Source organism: Cnephaeus nilssonii (assembly GCF_951640355.1).
Source record: "Cnephaeus nilssonii genome assembly, chromosome: 16".
Taxonomy (NCBI): Eukaryota; Metazoa; Chordata; class Mammalia; order Chiroptera; family Vespertilionidae; genus Cnephaeus; species Cnephaeus nilssonii.
The window spans coordinates 28,708,649-28,720,737 of NC_137087.1; the positions used below are offsets into that span (position 1 = coordinate 28,708,649).

At 40.3% G+C, this 12,089-nt stretch overlaps 1 protein-coding gene across 1 annotated transcript in view; it reads left to right on the plus strand.

Annotated features, from left to right (window-relative positions):
- SLC16A9 (solute carrier family 16 member 9) overlaps positions 1 to 7,890 on the plus strand; it is a 56,104-nt gene extending 48,214 nt beyond the window's left edge. The window contains exons 5-6 of the mRNA XM_079792925.1: positions 4,317 to 5,234; positions 5,890 to 7,890. Coding sequence (XP_079649051.1) covers positions 4,317 to 5,234; positions 5,890 to 6,068 — 1,097 coding nt within the window. The 3' untranslated portion in view covers positions 6,069 to 7,890. The remainder of the gene's footprint in view (positions 1 to 4,316; positions 5,235 to 5,889) is intronic.
- Positions 7,891 to 12,089: the final 4,199 nt, after the last annotated feature.

Below are 12,089 nucleotides of genomic sequence, written 5' to 3' on the forward strand. Positions count from 1 at the left end.
TTAGTGAGTGGGTGTTCCTGGGAAGCCAGGCTTTCAGATACGCTGAGGAACTTTAGTAGTAGATCTGACAACAGGATCCAAATTAACGTTTTGTTCCTGAGGCCAACCCAAGGGCAACAAAGTGATTCCAGATGGAATTACATCTAGCTGGATATTTACTCAAGGTGGCTTAAAGAAGCATTGGCGGCCTGGCCAGTTTGGCTCAGTGGATAGAGCATCGGCCTGTGGACTGAGGGGTCCCAGGTTCGATTCCGGTCAAGGGCATGTACCTTGGTTGCAGGCACATCCCCAGTGGGAGGTGTGCAGGAGGCAGCTGATTGATGTTTCCGACTCTCTATCCCTTTCCCTTCCTCTCTGTAAAAAATCAATAAAAATATTTTAACAAGCAAACAAACAAAAACAAAATAAAGAAGCATTGGCAGGTGAGAAATGGGAATCATAGTGTCGGGGGGAGATATGGCCACAATCTGAGGACATGGCTAAGATAGAAAATGGGAAAAGAAATAGAAAGAACAAGATGAAGAATCCAGAATGGTTGAAATGCAGTTTCCAGGACCCAACAGGATCTCCCAAAAGTGTGGGGAGTGTGATAATAGGCATGGCAGCTTAAAGGACAATAGGTCTTACCTATCCTGTATATTTTTGTAGAGGCACTATAATGAAGCAACAGGCACAGACCCTGGAGTCAGACCTGGTGTTGAATCCTGCCTGTGTCACATCCACTAGCTGTCTGTTGTTGGACAAGTTAGTTAATGGTTCTGTTAACTGTTGAGCCTCAGTTTTCTGAACTGTAAAATGGGAATAAAATAGTCCCATCAGGTTATTGGGAGTATTAAAAGAGTTATTGTGTAAGACACATGGCAAGGGCTCTAAAAGTATTAGCCATTTTAATTATGACGTAGATTTCCCTGACTCTTCGAATTTATTTGTGCTGAAGATGTTGAAAATAGTTTATTGAGAGAGCTGCTCCTGCTTTTCACTCAGTCTAGGGAGGAGGGCATAAGGACTTGAGCCAAAAATGGAGCTACTATGGACAGTCAAGACTTGGCAGAATTAAGGAGTTTGCAGTGTCAACTCACAGGGAGCTAGGTGAGGCAAAATTAGGGAGAAGCTTGAATCTACTGTCTTAGTCTTTTCGGGTTGCTATAAGAAAGTACCATAGACTGGACAGCTTATAAACAGTAGAAAAGTATTTTTTTTATAGTTCTGGAGGCTGGGAAGTCCAAGAACAAGGCACCCTCAGTGTCTGCTGAGGGCCCATCTTCTGGTTCACAGAGGTCATCATTTCATTATGTCCTCATATGGCCGAAGGGGAGAGGAAGCTCTCTGGGGTCTCTTTTATAAGGGCACTAATCCCATTCATGAGGGCTTCGCCATCATGACCTAATCACCTCCCACCTTGGGGGCTAGGTTTCAGCATGTGAATTTGGGGGGACACATCCAACTTCAGTGAAAGAGATGACAAGCAAAATATAACTCAAAGTAGAATATTTTTAAATTGAACAGAAATTAATAGTGAAAATACTTGCAGCATTGTGACCTAGTTGAAAGAAAGGAGCATGGGCATGAAATGAAGGTTTTGGGAACTCGGTCTTGCTCTGTAGTGAACAGGGGTTGGTAAACTAATGCCCGTGGCCCAAGTCTGGTGTACTGCCTGTATTTGGACAGCTCACAAGCTCAGAATGATTTTTGCATTTTTTGTGTAGTTTTTAAAAATCAGAAGAAGATTTTCTTATGGCAGGGGGAAATTATGTGAAATTCAAATGTTAGTGCTCATAAATAAAGTTGTATTGGAACACAACCATGCTCATTCCTTTACCTTTCATGCTTCGGGGGCAGAGCTGAGCACTTACGACAGAGATTGTATGGCCCTCTATGGCTTAAACATTTATTCTCTGCACCTTTATGGAAAAGGATTATCGATCCCTGGTATTAATAGTCAATCAAAGCATGAGTGTCTCTCTTACTGTTTCAGTAACTGAACATCAATTACTGTTTTCCCTCTTTGTGATAATATGTAACTTAGACATGCATGAAGCATAATTCATCCTTTATTTCACTTCACCATTTACATTAATGATTTTTATTATTATGTTTTTTTTCATTGATGATCTTTAACTTAGGGTTTTCTTTCTGAAAATTAAACATTATAGTTTTCAGTTTACACAGTTCCACAAGAAAGCTCTAAATTAGTCGTTATTGCCTTGAAAGGATTCCTGCATCTTTCTAAGCTTTGGCTGCATTCTTGTGAGATGTAGGCTTGGGAAACTCTACTGCCTAATGTGTAATTTGATTGTGCTGTCCTATCTTATACTTAGCACATCATATGTATTCTATATATTTTGGTTGAACTAACTTAACATGTCTTCCTTATATTTCATGATGTTGAGAGCTAAACTTGGGTGGTGAGCAATGGAGAAGTTGCTTATTTTTTTCCAATTTAAGGTCAAAATACAGAACTTGCAGAACACCAAGAGTATTTGTAGGTATCTAATGTTATGGCACTTTGTTAGGATCTATACAAAGAAATGGTATTAGGCAAAAATGTGAATTAACAGTGAATGGAGGTTACTGCAGTACAGAAGTACATGAAATAGTGCTGTTTTCTATTCTTTCGGTTTGTTTTCTGAAGTGCTTTTAACTTTGGAAGTATGTGTCACTTTTAAAAAGATAAGGGAAGGATTAAATTTGTCTACTTATTATTTTTCAGTAGTCAGCAAAGAAGATACTATCTTACTAGCCACAAAATGATATTATTGTAGCTGCCATTACATCAATATGAGCTATTAACATGTTAATGCAAAGAATTTTTAAGGAGGGCATTAAAAAGTTAACTTCTAAAATGTTAGAGAGGGATAACTATGGTCCCAAAGAAAATGCTTCTTTACAAGTCTGAGAGTCATTCGGTTATTTGTAAGAATTTTTGATAAGATGGGTTTTTGCTGTAAGCATGGCATCCTGTTGGGGTTATGCAGTAATTTGGTATAGATCATTTTAACAGTATGATTCACCTATTTACCTATTTTTAAAACAGTTCTATTTATTACTCTCTTGCTTTTTCATGTGACATTTTTCAATGATATTTAAATTTTAAAATACTCAATTTTTTAAAAAAGTTGAAATCAGAACACTGCTAATTAATTCAGCTGATGTAACATGAGGTTCCAGTATGTTTAGTGTGATCTATGCTTAAAAAACAAACAACCAGAAAATCCTGGAAAATTTACTAGGCATACTTTGTGATTTTAATACCCTATCAAATTCTACTTTACTCTTTTCATAGTTTAGTATTGTGAATCATTATATTCTGGTGATTTAGCAGTGGATTTGAACTATCACACCATGACAAATATCCCATAAAAATTGAAATATATTCTTCAGCTCAAAAAATAAAATATGAGTATTTACTTGTTCAAAGGGAATAAATATATAGCACAGAGCCTGGCACATAATAAGTGCAAAAAAAGTAGTTGCTTAAGGTATTTGTTAAGAATCTGGGCTCCAGGAGTCAGAATGATTGAGTGTGCCTCCTACTGGTGCCATTTACAGCTCTGTGACCTGCGGCAAATTTCTCAACCTTTCTAGCCCTCGGTCACCTCAGGTATAGGTTGGGAATAATAATAGGCCCTACACAATTTGATCATTGTCAGGATTAAACAACATCGTGCAATGTGAAGTGCTGAACACTGTCTGAACTACAGATGTTATTTCTTAAAATAAATATCCTATCATAATAGTATTACTATTATTGTTATCACTAGAGGCCTGGTACACGAAATTCGTGCATGGGGAGGAGGGGTGTCCCTCAGCCCAGCCTGCACCCTCTCCAATCTGGGACTGCTGGCTCCCAACTGCTCGCCTGCCTGCCTTCCTGATTGCCCCTAACCGCTTCTGCCTGCCAGCCTGATCACCCCCTAACCACTCCCATGCCAGCCTGATTGATGTCTAACTGCTCCCCTACCAGCCTGTTTGCCCCCAACTTCCCTCTTCTGCTGGCTTGGTCACCCCCAACTGCCCTCCCTTGCAGGCCTGGTGCCTCCCAACTGCCCTCCCCTGCTGGCCATCTTGTGTCCACATAGGGGCAGGATCTTTGACCACATGGGGGCAGCCATCTTGTGTGTTGAAGTGATGGTCAATTTGCATATTACTCTTTTATTAGATAGGATTACCTTTCATCTTCTTGCTGTGATTTTTCACATGATGGCACGCCCGAGTGCCAGTGGAAAAAAGAAATTGCACTGTGCTGCCCATAATACTTGTCCCGAGAGCCCCACGTTATAAGCGATTAAGATTGAACAGTTCCCTTTCCCTTTTAGGTTCAAGTGTTGGACTTTTTATATATGCTGCTCTGCAGAAGCTACTGATTGAATTCTATGGACTGGACGGGTGCCTGCTGATTGTGGGTGCTTTAGCTTTAAATATATTACCCTGTGGCAGTCTGATGAGACCCCTCCCGCCCTCCGATTGCCCTTTGCCTGAGAAAACAGCTCTGGAAAATGTACCAGATAGATACTCCATTTACAACGAAAAAGAAAAGAACCCGGAAGAAAGCATAAACATCCTTGAAAAGAGCTACGGAGGTGAGGAGACCTCCAGGAGCACGTTGGCCAATGGTGCCTGGAAGCAGGACAGCCTCCTTCATCAGAACCCAGCAGCCACGGCACACACAAAAGAGACGGAAACCTACAGAAAGAAAGTGGCAGAACAGACGTATTTTTGCAAGCAGCTTGCCAAGCGGAAGTGGCAATTATATAAAAACTACTGTGGAGAAACGGTGGCTCTTTTTAAAAACAAAGTATTTTCGGCACTCTTCATCGCTATCTTCCTTTTCGACGTCGGAGGGTTTCCACCTTCGTTACTTATGGAAGACGTAGCAAGAAGTTCAAATCTGAAAGAAGAAGAGTTTATTATGCCTCTTATTTCCATTATTGGCATTATGACAGCAGTTGGTAAACTCCTGTTAGGGATACTGGCTGACTTCAAGTGGATTAATACCTTATATCTTTACATAGCTACCTTAATACTCATGGGCCTGGCCTTGTGTGCAATTCCATTTGCCAAAACTTATGTCACGTTGGCCATACTTTCTGGGACCCTAGGGTTTCTTACTGGTAATTGGTCCATCTTCCCGTATGTGACCACAAAGACTGTGGGGATTGAAAAATTAGCCCACGCCTATGGGATATTAATGTTCTTTGCTGGACTTGGAAATAGCCTTGGACCACCAATTGTTGGTAAGATATTTATCTTAAAGTCACCCATTTTACTGCTCTCCTTTGTGACTTCCCCAGATAGAGAAATTCAGATTGTAACAATAGCACAGATTTGCCCAAAATAAATCTGCATGGGAAGTGTCATGATAATGATTTATTCAAAATCACTTTGCTGCCCTCGCTGGATTGGCTCAATGGATAGAGCATCAGCCCGCGGAATGAAGGGTCCCGGGTTCAATTCCCATCAAGGGCACGTACCTCCATTGCAGGCTCAATCGCTGGCCCTGGTACAATGCTTGTGGAAGGCAACCTATCGATGTGTCTCTCTCACACCGATATCTCTCCCCTCCTTTCCACTCGCTCTAAAAAATCAATGGAAAAATATCCTCGGACGAGGATTAACAACAAAAAAATCACTTTGCTGTAGTTGCAAAGCCAATGTTCTTCCTCAGGGATTTGTGTTTATTCTTTATTTGGGAGAAAACCAAAATGCCTGCTTATTCTTGTCCAAATTTTGAGAAATTCTCCTTTTCTAATTCCCAGCAGGCCATCTACTTTGAGAGTAGATGGAATATACTCTATTCTCATACTGTGTATAAAATTGATGAAGTTAGAGTATGGGCTTCATATTCATACTATTTATATCAAACTCACGTTTTTCTCCCTCTCTCTCCAGGTTGGTTTTATGACTGGACCCAGACCTATGACATTGCATTTTTTTTCAGTGGCTTCTGCGTCCTGCTGGGAGGTTTTATTCTGCTGCTGGCATCCTTGCCCCCCTGGGAAACACGCAACAAACAACTCCCCAAGCCAGCTCCAGCAGCCTTTGTGTACAAAGTTGCCTCTAATGTTTAGAGCAATATTGGAAGGCAATATGAGACTTTTTCAGAGCAAAATTACACTGTGGCTGACGCTGACTGATTTTTTAAAGCATATCCTATTCTCTATGTACCTCTAGCTCCTGTATTTTTCCCCTCTTTTTTCTTTTCCCAAGAAGCAGGACTATTCTGTGTGGATATTATTCCCGAGTTCTTGACATTGTAAACATTTTGGCCAGCCTCAGAGGACTTTCTCTGTGCAAAGAAATAATTTCTCTGCAGACGCCATTCGTTCCATTGCAAGGCAACCAAAGGGGGCTCTTCTGTTTTAGACCTGCAGGCGGCATGATGAGATATGTGTGCTTGCCGCTATGGACTCGACTCTCTATGTTAGACGAGCTAGTGAATAGAAGACTTTGAGCCAGTCAAGAAATGAAAGTGGTTACTAAGACAGTATTAAGAATTGCAGTGGAGCAAACTGATCATTTTAAAAAAAAAGACATTTTAAATTACAGTCACCGGTTCTAATTATTCTGTTTTATTTACCTTGATGAAGCACCCACAGATTTGGTGCCCATCAAGCATGAGGTGTTTGCTGAGATGCAGGCGATCTCCAAATGGGGGAGTACTCACTATAGCCTTTCTTCATGGTTGGCTGCTATAACCTCGCTTACTCTTGTCTGTCAGCATCCATTCAGCTGATGTTTCCCAGGAAGTGCTGATTTTACCTATTTCCAAATTGGAAATGCATATTTAAACCATTCCGTTCTGGCAAATGGGAAACATCCATTTGCTTCGGGCACAGTGAGGATGAATTGCAAGTCCTTGCATATCTTCTCGGTTTATTTGCTATTATCAGATTTTACCACTATCACATTTTAATTCAAGGGCAGAACTAAAAAGTGTGTGTGTGTGTGTGTGTGTGTGTGTGTGTGTGTGTGTGTGTGAGATGTTCTAAGTCTGTGTGGGACATGGGAAAGGGAAAAGGCAATAAGAAGTTGATACCCTGATTCAACTTCATTCATTCTTAAGAAAAATGTTCTGGAAGAAAATAAATGTTTAATGCATTGACATTTTTCTAAATAAATGCTTTTAAAACTTTTGTATGCATCAGATTCTTCTATAGGTCCTTTTAAAAAAAATACCACTCTGAGAGACTTTAATTCTGTAAGTCTAGGCTGTGGGCCAAAGATCTATATTTTTAATGTGATTCTGATAACACAGTCAGGGTTGAGAATGACTGTTGTAAAACTGGCAACACAGAAACATTTATTCTCTCAACTAAAACAAACAAACAAACAAACAAGAAACCATTGAGGTGATGAGTTTTTATAAATAGCCAAGTGTGGTTCTTTAAATAGGAGGCATTCTTCCCATTGTGTCAAATTGTTTGTTTGTTTTCATTTTTTTTTGAAATACATATCTAAGATTATTTCATACTTCTATGTTGCCTTTCTTCTAAGGCACCTGAAGCACTTTATAAGTATGAATCCCCACAACACCTCATTGAGGTGGGTAAATAGTGCTTTTTCTATGCAGTAAACCTGGGGTATGGGGAGTTTCATAACTGAGTTAATCCTACTCAATAAGGAAATAATGGGGCTCCAAAGTGCCTTGGACTTCCGCTCCACACTCAGACTTCTGGAATTTCTGTACCTCATTTTTTAGTTACTGTCGAGGTTGGTAGATAAAATGAGTGACATTTTAAAAAATTAAACTAAATGTTTTTGTGTTGAAAGTTTCTTTTTGCAAATATATTCAGGAAGTCCAATAACCTGATAAAGCTTAACATTTATGGTGTCCCCACATTCATCAATGTTGATAATTGTCCAAATGCATCTTTTCTATGTCTACTAATGTCATCCAATGAGTGCATTATCCATTGTCTAGGGAATGAATTTTAATGCACAATAAAATATTTTTTGTTTGTTTTACATCAGTTTGGTTGCTTTTTCTCTTCTTAGCCAGTCCCCCTCCCCACTTCAAAATTATATACAGTGACACCTCCCTTGAATGTAAAAACAGAAATTATCTGCTAACTACTTCAGTTTCCAGAATTTGATGATTGGACATTAGTATCTGCAAAAGTCAGTTTGCTAAGTTATTTTGACCATTGCCTTCCTAAAAGCTAATATGTCAGTTCTACAGAATCCTTTTGAAGAAAAGGGGACAGAATCCTTTTCAAGATTATTGGCAGGCTCTCCTTGGGACACGCCTACTCAAATCTCCTTTTTCCAGTGAATTTTCTTTCTCCTAAACTCTAAAGGTCCCCACAAGACTTGCAACCAAGGGAGCAATGGGCAGCAGCAACTCGTCCTGGGCTAACCCCCTGAATCTATCTCCAAAGCCCTCTTTTCTCTGATTTTGCAGTGAGCTTACAGCAGCCCTGCCCAGGCTCTTTCCTGTTGCTTCTTATGTCCTAGATAGAAGCCCTTCCTTGTTTCACTGTCCCCAGCTTTAATAAACATACTCTCAAAAAATTAAAAAAAAATTCTTAAAGATGATCTCATCAGTCATTAATGGAATTCTTAAATCCAAGCACATTTTCTTATTTATCCCTACTAATAGCCCTATGAGATAGGGATTATGATCCTTACTGTATGGTTCAAAATGTAATTTTCATGCTATGAACAACATATATGTCATTTCCAAAAGCAAAATGAGTAAGGTTTGATTTCTAACGTATCTAGTTACTAAAGCCAAGCTTTAGTGTATAGATATATGATATTTATAAAAATGATTATTTATAACTTACCTATTTCTTAAGAATTAGCTCTTTAAAAACACAATAATGAAATTATATTGATTAGAATACAATCTTTCTTTTGTGAGTTAAAAGGTGTTTCTTGATATTCCAAGTGCCTGGGGCTGAGCTGGGGAAAGCTGTGAACTAAGAGTTTGCTAGGGACCCTCTTCCCTGACTTTAATACTTCCTCACTCCTTTCTCTCTCTCTCTCCTCTCTCTCTCTCTCTCTCTCTCTCTCTCTCTCTCTCTCTCTCTCTCTCCGCCCCCCCTCTCCCTCTCTCCACCTAGGAGCCAGCTGGTTATCTAATTTTCTCTACAGTGACCATGTCATCAGAAGATAAGGTTCAGCCACCAACTTTTGAAGGCCCCATGAGAAACAATTTCCAAGAACCAGGAGTTCCAGCCCTGGGAGGTCATGACTAAATGCTATGTCCATCCTATAATGCTGGCTGGGAAGTCCCATGACCTCAGAGAGCCTCAACTTCTAGCAATCACTATAGGATTATCTTAACTCAGGATATTCCTGGAAAAGGAGAGCTCTAATTTTAAGGAAAGAATATCTCATTTTTTCTTTTACTTAGAAGGACTATTATATTGAACAGGTAAAATACACAATATGCGTTAGCAGTGCCAAACAATTTCTCTTTCATAAACAGAATCTTGGGACATTTTGCTCTATAGTCAATTGTCTGAAGGATGCCAGTTAATAAGATGCCTCTTTAAGTAAGGAGTTTAACCACAACCAGGTAAAATGATCAGTTGGCTTTAGCAGTGTGGAGATCATTTGTTGACCTTGACAAATAGTTTGAAGGAGCAGTCAGTACACAAGGGAGATCATGAATATAGACAACTCCTAAGGCGTTTTATTCTTATACTAGAGGCCTGGTGCATGGATTCGTGTACCGGTGGGGTCCCTCAGCCTGGCCTGCGGGGATCACGCTAAAACTGGCTCTCTGACATCTGACCCGAGGGGTCCCAGATTGTGAGAGGGCAGTTTTCAGGTAACACACCCCGGAATCGGGCTCCCTTTTCTCTGGTTCCGGGTGTGTCACTCGAGAACCGCAGCTGCCAAGTCACCGCAGCTCGGCAGCTCCTGTGTTGAGTGTCTGCCCCTGGTGGTAATTATGTATCATAGCTACTGGCTGGTCAGCTGGTCGCTTAGGCTTTTATATATATAGATATGATGAAAATATTGTTAACTGTTAAACTGATTTGAGCCTGGGATCATTTAGCCCCAAATTACTCTTTCTGTCTGCATGAGAGGTTTAAATACAGGGACAATTAGTGTTGTTTTGCCTCATGACCAAAAACAAATTCCTGACTTTGATCATCCATGATAAGCACATGTGGGTTTGTCCTGAGGGAGGGTGCACAGATTGTTACAAATTCACCCACAGTTCAGGAAAAACAACTTGAAATGTTTATCTGACTAACGGGTGACCCCTGGCCTTCATTTCTATGAAAGTTACCTCTACTACATTAAGTAAACTAAGACAAGCCATTCTGGTTGGGCCTGTTGGGTGGCAGGTGCTCTGGATGAGGTGGGAAGTCATAGCCCCCTTTGATTCTATAGCACTGACTGCACTGACTGCTTTTATAAAAGAGCTTTCTTATCTGCTATCTCATTTGATCCTTATAACAAGCATGTGAGGTAGGAAACACAGATGACAGTCTCACCATTGTACAGAGGAGAGAACTGAGGACTCCAGTGGCTGAGGAATTGCTATAGGGCACAGAGCTGGGATGAGCACTGTGGACTTCAGTCAGATTCTATGGGCTAACTCAGCCCTATTGCACTTTGCTCAAGTGAGCAGCAACCAAGATCTGCCCCCCTGAGTCATGTCTTCCTGATAATAGGAAGGAAGGGAGCAGCATTTAGCCCTTACCAATGGCAAGGTGCTTCAATAACCTGCTCTGCCCTGCTCTGCCTTCGTGTCTGGAAGTCATCAGCTCTGGCCTGAGCTCTGCTCTCACCTCTTGGGACCTTTCAGGTTGTCTGTTTTTCACAGGTTGCATCTCAAGGTCTGATGGGAGGTGACAAGCCTATCGGGTTGTACAGGATGACATCCACTTCTATTAAAATCAAGTGGAGCTCCTTTTAAATCCAAGAGATTAAAGCATGAGATGAAATAACATATTCGATGAAATAGCAGGTGGCTCTTCATTTTGCGTTCCTGACATTATATAACTTAGCTTCCTTTTCCAAGAATGTTCCAGACTAATTTTAGAGAGTGCAACTCACATAATAATGTTCCTAGTCAAAACAAATGAAGTACATCCATATATTATATTTGTATGGGACGACGTTAAAGGGGAAATTTGGAAATGAGGTGGTGAGGTTGATGAAGTTGAATTTTTTTCTGAAAGCTGATTATTCCTCCTTTATGATGTTATAATGCCTATAAAAAGGCATCAAGGTGAGATCACAAGGGTCCTCAAGCAGCAAACACATACTGAGTGTCTGAGGGTTTTCAGAATGTGGGGCACTGGTCTGGTTACTGACTACACAATAAGGTGCATTTACATATGACAGGTTTATCATTCCAGGTTAACTTCCAGTTTTCTAGCTCTAGATGCTTAATGGAATTGCTAAGGGCATCCTAAACTCAGAGGGGAGAAAGCCCAGATGGAAATTCTTCCTATACCTGACATTGGAGCCCTGACAGCCAAGTATCATAAGATCTAAATGAAGGAAAAGCAAAAATACTGTTGAAAAAATGGCTGGTGAAACCACACATAGTCTTAGTGATCTGCCTGCTGTCCAACAATAAGTATGCATCTAAAAAGGCATGTGGGGGTGGAAGAGAAGGGTAAGAGGACTGCATGCCCCTTGGAGCCCTCAAATCAAACAGGCTTCCTTAACAGGAGTGAACACAGGTTTGGTGGAGAAGTTTTGATACAGCCATTCTCATATGCTCATGATGACAGACATGGGAATAAACTATTCATCGACAATTTGGCAATAGCAGAATTAAAATATGCACAGCATTTGATCCAGCAACTTCACTACTAAGAATTGACACTAGTCTTGTAGATGTGTTAAAAGGTGCACACAGTAACCATTGCAACAATGTTTGTAAGAGTAGAGCTGGAAACGACTTCCATGTCTAAGAAGTGGACTTGCTAAATGCACTATACTATATTGATATAAGGAATTACTGCACAGCCATTGAAGACAAGGATAGACTGAACGCATTTGATATGGACTGTGTTGCAAGACATATTTTTAAATATATTTTGTTGTTGATAGTATTACAGATATCTCCCATTCTCCCTTCCCCCTTACTTAAAACATATTAAATGAAAGTGTAG